Below are 17,546 nucleotides of genomic sequence, written 5' to 3'. Positions count from 1 at the left end.
ATGTCCGTGGCTCAAGGATAGGCTGAAGCGGCAGATTGAACTCTCCCAATTTTATACAATATTTACTCCTTCAGCTGCATGTAGTCCTTTTTCCTTATATAAAATGAGAATGATTTTAAGCCAGAGGCACAGAACCTCTTTTAGTCCAAGGGCTGAATTCCATTTCAGAGAAGCTCTTGGGGGCTGCATTCTAGCAGTGGGCAGGGCCTAAGGAAAATGGGTGGGGCCAAACACAAAAGGGTTGAGCCAAAATTCCAAAGATACCAGCATATTTAGCTTGAAACTCTTACTGCTGCGAACTAAGCCTTAGGAGGGGCATTTCAACTGTTTAGAATGGGGAAAAGCTGCACCAAAGCTCCGAAACCACCCAATGATTGGTGGTTGGTGGAAAAGGGGTGGGGACAGGGGTGTGATCTTTTGAGAACCCCCAGAGGACAAGATTGGGACCCCAAGAGGGCTGGCTTTGGTCCCTAGGCCTGAAGTTTTACACCCCTATTTTAAGCCCTTTAGAGGCAGAGGTGCACCTTCTTTTTCCCTTTATATTTCAGTCTTTAAATATACGTCCAACAACATATTAATGCATAAGGGCTGTTTCACGCAGACACTAACATTATAGGTGAGCCTCTGCTGCCTATCCTTGAGTCACACACAAGCTCTGAATGGAGAAGCAGATGTGTAAGCCAGGCCATGCAGAGATTCAGCCTGCAGCAATGTCTGTGATGGCAACCATACTTGTTCCAGATAACACAGTCATGCGACCTGCTGTGGCTATATTCATGTGCAGCCCAGTTCATGCAACTATTTCTCCATTTGAGCTGTGAGCCAAGTCTTCACCTGGATTGCTTGTGCTTTAGGGAAAGTGACTGTGAGAACCAGTACTAAGTAAACAAATGGTCATCTTAAATACTCCAAAGCAGTTTGCATAAACCTGAGTGATTACATCAAAACGTATGTAGGAACAGTCTTCCCCAAAATTACTATCCCATTTTTTTAAAGAGTTATCCAATAATTCATTTTTCATAGGGTAAATCTGTCATGGAAAAAAGAATCTAGCCATACCGTGTTCAGAGCATCAAGAACAAGCAAGTGAGTCCCTTCCAACAAACATTGGTTTTTAATCACTTTTAATAGCACCAAGTCAGCATCTCCCAAAGGCCTACTTTGCTGGTTTTTCAGTGCTCCTGTAACATAGAGAAAACAGAAACATTCTCCTTATAAAAGGAAATAGTGTAATTAAAATGAGTCAAGGATATCTATATGCATCCAAAGTCCAGACCTCAATATTTCCACTTACCATGTCCCTTAGGACACAAGGCATATGTCTACATTGAAAGACTATTTTTTTTTTGTCATTAAGAGAGAATCCTATGGGCTACAAGCCCAAAGGAGGGTGCACTCTGATTTTGGAAGCACCCGAACATCTTCTATCCTGCTGGACTATTGCCAGGACAGCAGGAGGAACATCAGAGGGGTTTTTTGCTTTTCTGTCCTCCTTAGAAGCATTTTTCATTAGACAGGCCTCTGAGCCTGTCTAACTTACTCTCTCTGCAAGGGTGGGGGCAGAGACTGAGAGACAACTGGATCCGTGGCTTCTCCCCTCCCTGCCAGTGGCCTGCCCCCAACACAGCCATTTCTTCCCTTCTTGAGGTCAAAGTCCTGACCTTGGGAGAGGGAGCTACTGCAGAGCTGTCTGCAGTGACTGGGAGGGGCTTGAGGGGTGTGGAAAAATCCACGGTCCGATCTCTGAGGTCAGAGTTCTATCTCTGGCCTCCAAGGGGGATCCACTGCATCCTACACCTCTCAGATGCTATCTAGGGGCCACAGGACTGCTCTCTTAAATGTTTATATAATGTTATTTTACTTTGCTGGTTAATCTTCCCCAACAGATCATGTGATACTGATGGGCAATACAGAAGTATAACATATTTTGGATTTGATATAGATTTCTTTGGAACATAAATTCCAAAAGACTAATTCTAAATATGCTTATTTAGACACATGTTGCACTGAACTCAGTGGGATTTTCGTCTCAATGAACATGCACAGGATCAGGTCATTAGTTTTCAGTTTCACACCCTCTAAACCATACAAAATTATATCATTAAAAACATCAGATCTTCAGCTACCAAGCCTTGATGGTGGTGGTGATAATAATAACAAAATCATCATCAATCATCATCAATTAATTAATTAATTAATTTCTAGCCTGCTTTTCAGGAAAAACCCTCTCACAACACAGATTATATCAGGGTTTTTTTAACTAATGAATTCATTCAGTGAGTGCAGGAACAAAGCAACTACATCACCAGCTATAACATTAATACAGACTACATTTTCGTCAGTCTGTTAAAATAAAGTATTTAGAGCATCCCCACTATTCAGTCATGAGAAAAGATGCCATGCAAAAAATGCAGGCGAAATAACTACAGGCTAAATAAGCAAGGGGTGAGGGATAAATTACTACTGATGCCTTCTGCTTAAATTATTTTCACGCTGGATCAACTGTGTATTTGCACGACAGATAATGGCAAAGTATGCATTTGGGAGATTACAGCCTAAGGCTGCTATCCTATGAACAGTACTTTGAAATACATCCCAATAAACACAGTAGGGGTTATTCTGAGTAAAATGTACATGGGATCAGGCTTTATATACTGCAAGCAGAGATGAAAATAAAAAGGTGAGATACAGGTAAGGAGGTTGAACTAGGGCTACATTTATTACATAAAACAGGATCTGCGATGGCTGTCTGTGTGAGATCTACATCCACCAGGCAACTAAACTTTGGTCTATTTGGGCAAGATCACGCTGGACCTTTAGAGTGGTGAACTTATACCACCCCACCTCAGGTCTATACCTTTTCAGCCAAGTAGGTAGGCCTTCCGGTGTCATTCCCTCCTGGGGTCCCACAACTCTGAGCAGGTAAGCTGGTCAAGCCCTGAAGCTGATTTGTATCTTGCCTATTGGGTTCCCTGAGTGGCAAGCCTCAGAAATCAACAATCATCATAACGGTGTCTCAAGGCACTCATGTATCTGTTACCCAACCTGCATAACACACCAGACGTGACTGAATTAACCTAATTCAGCAACCCACCCAACAACTAACCTTGTCCCTTTGCATCAGTGCAGAAGAGCAGGTTAAAAAAAAAAAAAAGTGAGCCAGCAGGGCTAATTTCGCAGCAGGCAAAAAATTCCGACTGAGCCCCAAGGTGACCAGCGAAGCTTACACTGCAGTAGAGGGTAGGCAGGCACTGGGAAATGGAAGAGGCCCAAGGACAGGGCTGGATGGCTTATATAGTCACAAGCCCCCGCCCCCCCCGGCAATGACACGTGTGCATCCACACGCTGACATTCATTGCGTCATACCTCTCTTTACCTTGCTGCAACTCGTCCCCATGCCAAGGCTTAAGCTGACACAGGGGAATATCTATGTAATGGTTACGTGTATGTTCAAACCAGTAATCCAGATGGATAATTACATAGCTGTGGAATGAGTGCTTTAGTACATTATGATGTTACTTGGGGGAAGGGATGTTTTGGTGTAAGTCTCTGTAACTTGAGTTAAAATAGGTATGAAACACATTATAGATTAATGTGTATTCATAGATTAATCTGTACTGGTCTGTTTTTCTTGCTTTGACTTATAATTACTTACTACACAGATAATCAGTCCAAAGTTAAGCACCCATTAGTTCCCATTGATTTCAACAGGAGAAGCAAACATGCACTCAGTTCTTTCCCACAGAAATCAGTGGGATTTCTCCACTGATGGAAGGCTCTGTGATCCACCTCTCATTCGCTTCCAGAGGCTCCCTCAACCCCATGGGTGGGTGGGCCATGACAAGGGGCTGCAGCAGGGAGGAGGAACTGGTGAAAATCATCTTCCCCATTCCACTGAGAGAAGCCTCCACTGGATCAGAGCCTTCCATCAGTGGAGGGACACCACTGAATACAACCCAACAGGACTCAACTTTGTAAAATATTTCCTCCATCAGCTAGTTCTCCCCTCAAATCTTGTTTTCTCATTAGCAGAGGCTGATCAAATTTTCATTTGCTTCAGTATAGTTAATGAGAAATCATACAGCAAAATAACTAGGCTTCAGGCTCATCAACTTGCGATCACTTCGTTTCTTCCTTTTTAATTCCAAGACATTTCAAAGAATACATGAATGCAGACGCCTTATTTATAGCCCCTCATTTGGATTATGGGGAATGCTAATATTCTTCATTAAATTTCTTACCTGGAGTCATAAAATGTAAAATAACTCTTAATGCCTCCAGCTGTACCGATGGCAAAGTTTTATACTTCTGCATAGCTTTTACAATACTGGATGCAGCTACTGTCATTATATCCAGAGGAGGGAAACTGGAAGATCAATCATGCAAACAATGAAGACCACATTCTCAATTACACATTTGTTTATTAAATAACTATGTGCATTACTCCGGTTTTATTATAAACTATTGCATATTTAGTATAAACAACTGTATCTCAAAACAGTAAACAATTTTCAAACCTTTATGCCACGGGCGGACAGCATGTGGCCCAAATGTAATCCCTACCATGCCCCCACCCAAATTTAAAAAATATATTTATCTTTTATAGCAACAAACAAGGCGCCCATGGGGGCTGCGGAGCACCCGAAGTGTCAATTTTAGCTTGGAAACAAGCTAATTTTGTTCCTTGTCGTGTTACTTTCCCCCCCTCTTTCTGAAAAACTTCTTTTTTGGGGGGGGTGTTCTGCAGACTGTGTGGCACCCCATGGAGTGCAACCTGCCAATGGAGGGGGTTCCTGGGGACTTCCCACAGTCACCCATCCCTGCTTTATGCAGACAACGTACAATTTTCAAGCCTTTATGCACACTTATTTATGTTTTTTTCTGGTCAGGATCCAACGAATTGCACAACTAGCTTTGTTTCTTGAACACCAGCCCCACACCCCATGCCACATAGTAAGGTACTTCATGAACTGAAGATACCACTGAGAACATATTGTAATATGGGATGGGAGTCTGCTGTTCAATTTAAAAACATCAAATACGCACTGGGCAAGTATTGGGCATACATCAAGTAGCACTCTGAATCCTACACAGAATATGTGGACTAAGTAATATACACCAAATGCATTGATTAGTTCACTGTTTACACGCTGCCCTGCAGAGGCCACCTCCCAATTGCTCCATACAGTGGCTCTTATCACACAGTGAGACATTCCTGCACAGCAGCTCACCACATTGATTGAGGCTTTGCAGTAAAGTGGAGAACAATGCCCAAGCCACACAAAGAGCTGCGGCAATATGATAGACGCCAACACAAATGCCCCCCCTCTAGCAAGTGCAGAATGTAAACTGTCCCTACCTAATCCTTGAACACAGATATGGATAGAAAATTGTGATACTGATTTTGGACATAGTTGCTCATTGGACTAAACTTAAATTACCTTCCTTCAAAAGCACGATTCAGCAATTTGCAAGCAGCTTCTGCAACTTCAGGGGAATCGGGGTGTCTCGTCATCATGTCCAGCACATTCACGTGTATTCCTTTCGCCAACAGAATCGTTCTAATAGTTACTACAATAAGAAAGAAGTAAGCAAATCATGTATGCTGGGTGCAAATGTTTTAATTTTGACCCCAATGGAAAAGAGATGGGTGTCAACCCAGATACACTAAAATTGCACTCTTCTACAATAGGACTAACTCCAAGGTATTTATAGGATTGCAGTCTAAATTAGTTCCACTTAGTTGTCATTGAAATCAATAGGACTTAATTTAAGTCATGACTTTTAAGTTCCACTGGTGTCAAGGACACCTAAGTGCAACTAAACTTAGATCCGCTCCATAGCATTTTATTCAAAGAGGAAATTTCTTCACTGCCCCAAGCTGCAGTTGTTTGCTTCCATAGTTAAAGGTTATATTACATTTGTCTCAGTCTAGGACAAATCTAGTGTCAGGGCAGGTTTTGTGCTTCCCTCCATCCCCATTTAGTGTCACTCAGTTCCCTACCACTTTGCTCCAATAGAGTTGACAAGGCGTTTGCAGCTGCCTGAAACACTTCTTTTGAAGAGGAATGCATCAACATGGCTAGCATCATTTCTCTGTGTACTGGAAACCTAACACAAATAGAAAAAAAAATCACAAATTATGAAAACAATGAAAGCTTCATAGCGAAAACAGATCCCAATGAAGTTGGTTATTATTCCGTTCTCGTATTCAGTCATCACTTAATACTTGGGAAGAAGAGCCATTCCAAAGTAATCAGGAATTAAAGGCAACATACGGGTACTTTTTATGTCTAACTGAGCAGGCGAGATTTTCATCCCTCCTGCAATGACCTCTGCAGTTGTGGCCCTGCTTCAGGTTTGATGAGGAACAGGCATACTCTGTGACAAAAACTACAGAAGCCAGAAGGTTCAAAGCTCTTTACACCAACCCTAGTCCAAAGGCTGCCTTTATATGTTACTATTTCTAGTTTGGTCACTAATGCTGATCTTGGGGAAAGCATGTAAAATGCAGTGGATTGGATTCCATGAGAAGATAGCATAAGTTCACAGAAGGAAAGCTTCCCATTCCCTCCTCCTGTCTGCAGCACCCCCGCTGCCAAACACCTCTCCAGAGGTCGGGGGGGGGGGGCGCTTCTTCAACAATGTGGGCTGGAGCACAGGGGTCTGCTGGGGAAAAGGGCAAATCAAGGGAAAGAAAAGATCAGGAAAAACAACCTGCACATTTAACACACAAGTAACAAGATGATAACAATAAAATCATTTATAAAACGTAACTAAAATGGCAGAAGAAGTGCAAGTAAAAGTGAAACAGTGAATAAAAATTGAACCAACTTAACAGTAATATACAAGGTTTATAAGGACACACAAAACATATCACAACCCTGTTACAAACGTCACAGTCTTAAACTACAAGGGCAATCTGTTGAATTTAACGTTGGGGTTTGCCAAACGCATTTCAACTGGATAATTTTCTTTAGTGGCAGATTTACAAGACTTCAAATTACTTTAGCATGCTTTAGCATGGATCCAAAAAATCCAATATCCAAAATAGTGTCATTCAGGGGAGGGGCTGCTGGGGGGGAGAAATCATCCAATATTGGGGAGACCTTCACCAGATTCCCCCCTCTCCCAGCAGCTCCGCCTCCCGTGCACCATCCCACATGCTCAAGAGTGCTCTCCAGAGAGGTTTTCAGGGGCAAACAATGGCTGGAGGGTAGAGTAAGGGTCAGGAACTTTCTTAAGTTAACTTATCTTAGGATCCAAGCCAGCAAAGGCATGACCACTCAAGGGTCCCTTCCAGCATTGTCTTAACTGTTATCAAAATGGCTACTTGGTGGCTCATCCCTGTGCTGCTCAGTAGCAATGAGGTGCCCAGGGTCACATGCCCACACCAGCACTCCTACCCATGCCATAACCTTCTATCGTTTGAACTAGAACAACTTTGCTGTGGGAAGAAGTCACGGCACATGCGCCTAACATAGGATCTCAGATTTATAGCGTTACTGAGCACCATGGGATGTTCTCTTATAGAACAGCTGATATACAGCTGTGTACAACTCAGCACCAGCTCATATACAGACAAGGTCACGCACAGAGCCATTCACACATTATTTTCCATGCTTTTCCCAATATGAATGATTATGCTAGAAAGACGTAAGATGTGAAGCAATAATACCAGTGCCATCTGTCTGAAGGCAGTCACCTACTCCTAGTTTTGATTCTGCTGGTTAAGATGAAAGATATAAAAAATGAACCAAAAAAAATCTTAAGCTATAAATCTAAGAGGCACGTTGTAAAACATTCAGTTCAGGCTACTGACTTTTTCTCTTCATCTCCAATCTTCTCATGAAGCTTGCGCTGGTACATAAGCAGATTGTTCAAAGCCCAACATGCAGCCTCCTAAATGAAAACAATATTTAAAGAGCTATTTGATCAATATAAACAATTTCAAATTATACTAAGAATAATCATCAGCATGACTTATGGCAATAGTGAAAGTATCAAAACCCATACAAAAGGACATGTTGTTTGGTTTGGGTTTTAAATAATCCGTCAAGCAAAATTCTACTCAGTAATCTTTTATTAGCAGCAAGAATCATGACTGTTTCTGACTTAAGATAATATGACTTAAGATAAGCTAATATCCCTCCCACTTGTAGCGAAATAAAGTGAGGTTTGTGGTCAAATTAAAAAGAATGACATCACATATTAGAATAAGACAAAATGAGGTAAACAAATACAGTTTTTATTTAATATTGGGGCCTTCTGTATGATATTGGATGGTTTGCAATAACAATGTGACAATTTAGAATGATAATTTATGTAATAAATTAGTTTAAACTTAGAATCATAGAATCAAAGAATTGTAGGGTTGGAAGGGGCCTACAAGGCCATCGAGTCCAACCCACTGCTCAGTGCAGGAATCCAAGTCAGAGCATCCCTGACAGATGGCTGTCCAGCCTTGTCCTGAATGCCTCCAGTGTGGAAGAGCCCACCACCTCCCTAGGTCATTGGTTCCATTGTCGTATTGCTCTAACAGTCAGGACGTTTTTCCTGATGTTCAGCCGGAATCTGGCTTCCTGTCACTTGAGCCCACGATTCCGTGTCCTGCACTCTGGGATGATCAAGAAGAGATCCTGGCCTTCCTCTCTGTGACAACCTTTCAAGTTCTTGAAAAGCGCTCTCATATCTCCCCTCAGTCTTCTCTTCTCAAGGCTAAACATGCCCAGTTCTTTCAGTTTCTCTTCATAGGGCTTTGTTTCCAGTCCCCTGATTATCTTTGTTGCTCTCCTCTGAACCCTCTCCAGCTTGCCTGCATCCTGCTTAAGTGCAGTGCCCAGAACTGGACACAGTACTCCAGATGAGACCTAACCAGTGCTTGAGTAGAGGGGAACTAGCACTTCCCGGGATTGGAAGCTATGCTTCTATGAACGCAGCCCAAAAGAGCATTGGCCTTTTTTGCAGCCACATCACATTGTTGGCTCATATTCAGCTTGTGATCGACAACAATTCCAAGATCCTTCTCGCTTGTAGTGTCGTTGAGCCACGCATCTTGTAACTGTGCCTTTGGTTTCTTTCTCCTAGGTGCAGAACTTAGCATTTATCCCTATGAAATGTCATTCTGTTGTTTTCTGCCCAGTGCTCCAGTCTATCAAGATCACTTTGAATTTTGTTTCTGTCTTCCAAAGTATGAGCTATCCCGCCCAATTTTGTGTCATCTGCACATTTGATCAGCATTCCCTGCACCTCCTCCTCCAAGTCATTAATACAAATGTGGAAGAGCACTGGGCCAAGGACTGAGCCCTGCGGTACCCGACTCGTTACCTCTCCCCAGTTTGAGAAGGTCCCATTGATAAGCACTCTTTGAGTCCGATTCTGTAGTCAACTGTGGATCCACCGGATCGTTGTTTCATCTAGCCCACTTTGAGCTACTTTGCTCATCAGGATATCATGGGGCACTTTGTTGAAAGCTTTGCTGAAGTCGAGGTATATTATGTCTACAGCATTCCCACAGTCCACAAGGGAGGTGACTTGATAAAAAAATGAGATCAGATTAATCTGGCAGGACTTGTTCTTGACAAATCCATGTTGGCTTCGAGTAATCACTGCATTGTTTTCAAGGTGCTTCCAGATGGATTGCTTTATCACCTGCTCCAGAATTTTCCCAGGGATTGATGTCAGACTGACTGGTCTGTAGACCCCATGTTCCTCCCTTTTACCCTTTTTGAAGATAGGGACAATATTAGCCCTCCTCTAGTCATCTGGCACTTCACCTGTCCTCCATGATTTCTCAAAGAGAATAGACAGCGGTTCTGAGAGTTCCTTTATTACTGTAGGGTGCAGTTCATCCGGCCCTGGAGATTTGAACTCATTCAAAGTAATTAGGTGTTCCTTGACCATATGCCTATCAGTCTCAAGCTGCAATCCTGCCCCTTCAGCCTGGACTTCGCCTTTGCCAGGGGGGTCATAGACCCTCTTTTGGGAGAAGACTGAGCCAAAGTAGGAATTGAGCACCTCTGCCTTTTCTTTGTCATCTGTTATCATTTTGCCATTCTTATTTAATAGCTGAACAACCATTTCTTTCCTCTGCCTTTTACTATGCACGTAGCTGAAGAAAGCCTTTTTGTTGTTTTTAGCATCCCTTGCTAACCTCAGCTCATTCTCCGCTTTAGCCTTCCTGACGCCATCCCGGCAATTCTGTGCTACCTGCCTGTACTCTCCCTTTGTTACTTGGCCTTCTTTCCACTTCCTATGTGTGTCCTTTTTTGTTTTCAGGTCATCTCTAATGATGAACTTCCCTTCTGATAACTGCTGGCTTGCAAACCCACAACTATATCTCATTTTTAAGGTTTTGTTCTGTATATATGGTATGTTTACAATTTTATTGTTTGGCTGTGACTGTTTGTTTTGTGTATTTTTGGTTGTTGTTTCAAAAGTTAGGATGCAATCTTATGGGGATAGTTGACCACCTCCAAACTCAGAGGAAACCAACTATCCAGTGCAGGGCAGGAGAAGCATGGAGGGCATCTTCTCCTCCGTGCTCTGGCCGCCTTGCATTTGCAGCTAGATGACCAATTTTGGCTGTCTAGCCAGGCACCTTGAAGCGGGGGGGGGGGGGGGAGGCCAGAGAGCACTTCCTCTGTTCCCTCCTCCTCCCCCAGGAATGCCCCTTTTCAGTCTCTCCGCACTGTTCTTATGAGCTCAGAGCTGTGGACGAACCGCACCACCTACGAGGCAGCAGGGGAGGGGGCAGGGAGTCGGTTTTCTGGGAACCGACCTTGGAGTGCTGGCTCTGAGGTCAGTTCCCAGAAAACGAAAATCCTATGGCCGTCTAGACACTTTCTAGCGGCCAGAGGATTGCACCCTTAAACATTTCTTTGTGTGTTAAAAAACACAAAAAAGCATTTTATGAGAACTCATTAGGAACCAATATTATTATGAAAAAATATGGCCAAACTATAAAAACTTCACAAAGTCTACAATTCTAAAAAAAATATTCATTTCATTTGACAAAAGTTCCTTAGTTGACCCAGGATTCCTTGAACCATAGAAGATCAGATTTAAAATGATGACATCAGCTAACATCAACAGATCTCTGTGGCTGGTTGATTACTTTTCCAACCAGCCCTTCCTTCTTCCCATTCAGATGACCAGGTCTGTTATTAGATCACACACCTAGAAACTACCGTATGAAACCCCTGTGTGCTGAAATCTATGTCTATGTACAACTGGGCTTTCATAGTCCTAGTCTGATTGAAGCAGAAGAATTTTCCCTCTTTTAAATGATGACGAGGTGGTACGTAACATACCATATGTGGTATGGTTTGCCTACTTTTAATTTGCAAACCAGTCTACAAACCTGTAAACTAGATCATAGGTGAGAAACTAAGGCAGCCATGGAATTTAAACCCATGTCTTATATTGCAAGTCCAAGGGCAGTATCCAATGCTGCCCACATGCTAGCAGAACCCACCACTAGCGCAACAGGAAGCTAGTGGATCCTGCAGCAATTGGAAATAAGTCAAAATGCTCATTTCCAAAATGGAGCAGGTCAGTGGAACCTGAAGGTTCCAGAAAAGAGCATTTCTGTTCATTTCCAGGGGTTGTTGTCAGAACTGCTAGTTCCTGTTGCACTCTCAATGCATCCCACTCATGCAACAGAAACATTTTGAGCCCAGTGGCAGTACTGGATCCTCCAAGACTCCAACCCCTGGACCCTGCTAGCTTTCCTGGCCTGCACTAACACATAGTCCAGTGTGCCCTTAGGAAAGCTACTAAGGGAGCAATCCTATCTGGGTTGAAGGTCGCCTCTGAGCCCGGGGGCAACCAGCTATCCAGTGCAGGGTAGCAGGAGCGGTGAGGAGCAGATCTCCTCCTCCCTCCCCCCACCCGGCTTTCGCAGTAGACAGCTGATTTTGGCTATCTAGTCGCAGAACCTCGGAGCGCGGGATGCGGCAGCCAGACAACACATAGGAAGTGTCATACCAGCATTTCCGACCTCCCCACCCCCAGGAACGCCCCGTTTTCCCCACTCCATACTGCTCTTACGAGGGTGGAGCATGGGGCCGATCCACGCTGCCTACAAGGCAGTGCAGGAGGGGTGGAGGTCGGTTCTCAGGGAACCGACCAATCCTATGGCCGTCTAGCCGCTGACTAGCAGCCATAGGATTGTGCCCTAACTGAGCTTCAGTTCACCACCAGTAAAATGAGCATAACAGTCAAATGAATTCCTGTCTAGCCCTCTTGTGAAAACTAGAAATGATGAGGATTGTAAATCAGATTTGCAAATTAAGAGTATAATATATAAAGAGCTTAGCAACAAATAAATGTTCAAGAAGAGTCTTTTGACCCAAATTGGTAGTTGTTTCTTCCAGTTACAATTTAAATAAGATATATCATTCAAGATTCTAATTCTGTGTCTTGAGACTCCCTTCTCATGTTTCCCCAGTGTCTTACCTGTACATCTCTATTTTTCCGGTGCCATTTTAGTGCTTTATAAGAGGCTTCCAACCAACATAATTTTTCTTCTTCTTCCTCATCCTCCTTTTTTCCTTCCAAGTCTCTGTTTAAAAATATTGTTTCCGCTTGAGGAAAAAAGTTACAATTTATTCGCATTTTGAATACGTGAATATCCACTTGTTTTCACACTGCAGCACAGATTAGCCAAGGTGATGAAACGTGATAATCATCATTTGCAAAAGATTTACATTTCTTTTTCCTGGCACCTGCTGGTCATTAGTAAAAGAAAAAGCAAGTACACAGTTTTACAGCGGAAGCTTTTGGCAGGAGTTGAGCAAAATTCTATTTGGCTTGAGATTTTAAAATTGTGAATATATTTTTGTTAAACTTGAAACTCAATCTCTAATATCAGAACATTTTAGCACTGCATAATTAAGCCTCTCTCTATAGGTTACATTGTCCATCTTGGCCTACAATGCTGTTAATGTAAACTTGTATACTTAAGCCCACGTATTCCTACTGTCTACGGTTTGCTTTACTTTCAGTTGGAATAAATAAGGTTCTTTAAAATCCAAAGCAAACTCATGACCAGTAAGGCTATGTACTAGAACTGCCTCCCACTCAAGACGGTTTTTTGCTTCTTGACTGTCCTGGGCTAAAGTAATTCAGATCATTACAGTCTCTCAAACTGAGATGACGTGACACTCTGTAATAAAGATAACAGGTTGCCTAGGTAAAACATTATGAGGATTTCTTTGATCGTATGAGCAAATAGTAGTTGCATATCACAGGAGAAGGGAATCTCAGGCTCCCAAGTCAATTCCACCTCCCTATCCATCTCCTTGTATTTCCTCCATAGCGCTACCCAGTTTTTGATCTGGCCACTGCACCACCTGGATTGTGAAGTTTCAAAGGAGTGAAAGACAGCAAATTCATCATCAATCAAGCCTTTAAGAGACTTTCCTGCAAGAGATAAAAGCGGCCTGGGACTCTAACGGGAGACTTCTATCCCAAGAGATGAGAGCATGTGCCTGTGTTCTTAGGTACCTGGACCAAAAAGAGAATGTCCTGCCTTGCAATCAAGGAAGTGCACAGAGAGCTAGAGAGGCCTACAAGAGTGGGAACTGGCAGGCTGTATTGGAACTCAAGCACTGGTTGGGGATGGCTTTAAGCAACAGGCAAGATGGTGATGCCTCCACCACTGACTAAGGAAGCAGAAGGCCAGGGAGGGAGATAGCCTAGGGTTGAGGAAACTGTCAGGGTGCAGGGGAAACAGATGTGCAGCTGACAGAGGTTGGATGCAAAGTCAGGGGTGCAGGTGATCTGTCTGGTAACTAGACCAGTGTAGAGATAATGGGAATGTTAGGTGTCAGAAAGAGAATAGGAGAGACTAAGAACTGGACTATTTGCTATGAGGTGCCATGGGAATGCTGCCAGAAACAGCCTCCCCATGGCAAATCCCTGCCCCAGACATAAACCCATGGATCCGGGCTCTCATGTTGAAAGTCTCATTCAGCTGGAACATGGAGACTTCAACAATATTCCAGAGGAACAGGGCCAGATTAGGGATGGGGAAGAAATCTGACAGCCCCATGGCAATCTACAATCAAATGACCTAATTTTGTGCTTTCAAATCAATATGTGAACTGAAATTCAGTTATCCTTTGCAATGGAGTTCTCCAATCAAAAAACTGTGTATAATAGGGGAATGTGCACACCAAATGCATATATTCATGAAAATAACATTCAAACATGTTTATATTAGGTAAAATTGCATTCAAAAATGCATTTATTTGGAGAAATGTGAACAAAAATGTGTTCGAATTTTCATGTAAACATGTGCTTTTTAATTCTCAATGTTTGGGACGAACCAAACTTAAGATTAGAAAAATTCTCAAAATCCACGACAACGTGAACTTAAGGCTGGAAAAAATTGAAACAAAATTGATAGATTGGTCCGTCCCTAAGCCAAGTACCCTTACACGTTGTGGGCAGGACCCGGGGGATTCATCGAGAGGAAGCTATTTTCAGTAGCAGTCCCGTAGCAATCCACAGTGTAGGAAGATAGCTGTGAAACCAAGACTGGGCTGCTAAGAGAATTCAAAAGATTTGGCCATGGTTTGAAGAACCAGAAGATAAATATAAGTAGAGCTCACAATAAAGATCTTGTAGGTGTCAGGCACTGTGTTCAGAGACCTTTAGAGTTTTCCCGTTTGAGCAAGGGTAAAGATATGCCCTTGTGCATACTAGCTTTTCTGTCACAGATAGGAAAAGTATTCTAGCAGAGAGAAAGAGCTGAGAAACTTAACTGACTTTAACTTATATAGTTACTTACTGAGAAGAGCCAAGCAACTGAGGCCTGCAGCCTGTAGCTTTGCATTTTCAAGGTACTTTTCAACGGCTTTCAAAATGAATTCATGTACATCATTCAATACCAGGATATTGAAAAAATTTTCTGGGGGTGAGAGGAGATTCAAAAAGATAACTGAGTGTACAAATACAGAACGCATGCATTTTATACACACACTGTGCGGTGCTGGCTATAGCCTGAAGCGACAAACATCTTTAAAAAAAATCCATGCCAAGGAAATACAAGTTTTTCATCAACGGCCCCTCAGTTTTCCTCTCAAACTGTGAGTTGTTTGTACTTGGATGGAGCTGTAAGAGCAGGAGTGATAAAGACTGGCAATCATGGAAAACCGTGGCGCTTTAGAGAAAAGCACTGATGGAAGCACTGTCTTAGCCCCTGACTGATTCGGATGTTTCTGCAGAATCGCAATTATTTTAAAAATGTGATTTGGTACTATGGGTAGGGATGTACGAAAATTCCGCCATGGATCTCGAGGAGGCCGAATGCCAGCACATTCGGCCCCCCGAAATCGGTGGCAGAACGGCCTGCCACCCCCCCTGGATGAGACTTACCTTGGGCGGATCTTCCTGGGGGCAGCTCCGGCAGTGGCGGCCAGTCTTCTGACCGGCCGCCGCCGCCATTTCCAGTTTAAAAACAAAACAAAACAAAACAAAATAAAACAAAACAAAACAAAAACGTGATAGGCTACGTAAAGATTTACGTAGCCTATCACGGCTAGGTTTTTTAAAAAAAACGTGATAGGCTACGTAAATGTTTACATAGCCTATCACATCTGACTTTAAAAAAAAATGCACGTACACCGTCTTAGTCTACGTAAATATTTATGTAGACCAAGACGTGCCAAAATAAGGAACACAAATGGCGGCGGCCATGGCCGCCGCCATTTGCATACGCGCGTGTTTTTGTTTTTTTTTAAAGCCAGCCCTGATAGGCTACGTAAACATTTACGTAGCCTATCACGGCTGACTGCAGGGACGCAAACGGTGGCGGCTACGGCTGCCGCCATTTGCATCCCTGCTAGCCAGCCAGCGGCTCCGCAGAATCCCTGTGGAGCACAGCCGGCCAGCCAGGATTCCGGGGGGGGGGGGGTAGGAACAGAGCACCTCCCCCCCAGCGAGGATTCTGGGGGGAGGGACGGAACGCCTCCCCCCCAACCATAAACAGAATCTGCGAAAGGTAAGTGACTTTCGTGCATCCGTAATTATGGGGCACTTTCTTCAGTCTCTCAGTGCAATCCTATGAATGTTTACTCAGAAGTAAGGCCCATTATTTTCAATGGAGCTTATTGAGTGCGTATAGGATTGTACCTTTAAGAAGTCAAATTCAGAATCGTGAAACCAAAGTTATGTTCACATAGGGGAAATCCCCCCCCACACCGAAAAAAATATCAGACACACGTATTACACATTAAGTGTGCATATTTAGACCAAAAAAAAAGTCCTACAACTCTCAGCATAGCCCAGGACTTTTGTAGGACCTTTTTTGTGTCTAAACATGCATAGAATTGCACCCTAAGTAATATTTTCTTTATGAAACAGCAAACACACACACCCAAATGTGAGTAGGTCCCTTCCAGATTTATTCTTCTCATGCAAGTAGGTTTCCTCCCTTCCATTAAGGTATTTGCCCTTGGATGAGAAAATTATTGACTAAATAAGGCCTCATACTAGTTCAGACAAGATTATTAATAGTAAGATTATGTATTTGTCCAGGTGTGCCCCGAGTGCTTCTGTGCATGCACTAGGATTTTATGGCTGTATTTTTTTCTAACTAAGCTCCTCGTGAAGCATTTGAGACTGCTCCCCCAAATTCCTCTGAGATTCCAGAGATGATTGTCAGAAAGCAGAAAGATCAGTCTTAAAAAGAGGAGCTACAGAAGCTTCAGTATGGGCATGGAGCTTGACCACATACCCATTTGCTACTTATTTCCCTCACTAGGTATAATAATCAAAGGGCATAATATTCTTGTTATAGGACTCACCCAATGTAAGTTTGTGCAACAAGCAGCAGCTCACTTCCTGAATTGGCTCACTCTTGGGGAATGTTTTCATCATCTCAACTACGATATTGTAACACCTCACATTTCCAGACATCAGAACTTCCACATTGCTAGCTAAAAACAACATAGAAGAAATAAACATATTGGCGTAAGAAAAAAGGTTCATGCTATTTTAATATACACAGGATTTTTAAAAACTGACTGATGCTTTAACACATGTGAAGGGAGGGGGGATATTTAATCAGAGAGTTAGAAAACTCTGGAAAACTATTGTTAAGTATCTTATTGTGGTTGCAGTATAAATAATTTTAAAGAAAATGTATCTGCAGATAATGAAAATGAAGACAAAATTGTGACAAGTCTGAATCCTTTGAATGAGAACAAATGGTTATTTAAAAACAACAACACCAGTACATTTCTTTGTCACCTATTCTGTAGATGAAGAGAACTACGTTTTCATCATACTATTGCTTACTGCACATCTCATAGTTTTTACATGACCATTGTATTTCCTCCATTTTACATATTGTCCAAGGCTCTGATCTGAAGCACACTGAAGTATGCTATCTTGAAATCGATGAAACATACTTCCAAATAAATGTGCTTAATTCTGGAGTGCCAGTTGATCAAATCTGCTACCACCATAAACAAATCATTAATCACAATCATATCACCAAGCTGATGCATGTTTTTAAAATGTTTTTTTTTTATTAA

General features: G+C 42.6%; 1 protein-coding gene across 3 annotated transcripts in view; it reads right to left on the bottom strand.

Annotated features, from left to right (window-relative positions):
- The window catches only part of LRRK2 (leucine rich repeat kinase 2), a 124,311-nt gene that overhangs the window by 85,066 nt on the left and 21,699 nt on the right, over positions 1–17,546 (bottom strand). For all 3 annotated transcript variants that reach the window (XM_084811012.1, XM_084811013.1, XM_084811014.1), the window contains 8 exons: positions 16,815–16,946; positions 14,798–14,917; positions 12,460–12,587; positions 7,823–7,902; positions 6,005–6,111; positions 5,442–5,571; positions 4,242–4,366; positions 1,060–1,181 (listed from right to left, as the gene is read on the bottom strand). In XM_084811012.1, coding sequence (XP_084667138.1) covers positions 1,060–1,181; positions 4,242–4,366; positions 5,442–5,571; positions 6,005–6,111; positions 7,823–7,902; positions 12,460–12,587; positions 14,798–14,917; positions 16,815–16,946 — 944 coding nt within the window. The remainder of the gene's footprint in view (positions 1–1,059; positions 1,182–4,241; positions 4,367–5,441; positions 5,572–6,004; positions 6,112–7,822; positions 7,903–12,459; positions 12,588–14,797; positions 14,918–16,814; positions 16,947–17,546) is intronic.

The sequence above is a fragment of the Heloderma suspectum genome, chromosome 7, assembly GCF_057233095.1.
Source record: "Heloderma suspectum isolate Gila_16-S chromosome 7, 16-S_ref, whole genome shotgun sequence".
In the NCBI taxonomy this organism is placed as follows: Eukaryota; Metazoa; Chordata; class Lepidosauria; order Squamata; family Helodermatidae; genus Heloderma; species Heloderma suspectum.
The sequence above is the reverse complement of the archived record's forward strand: the minus strand, read 5'-3'. Positions and strand labels throughout refer to the sequence as shown.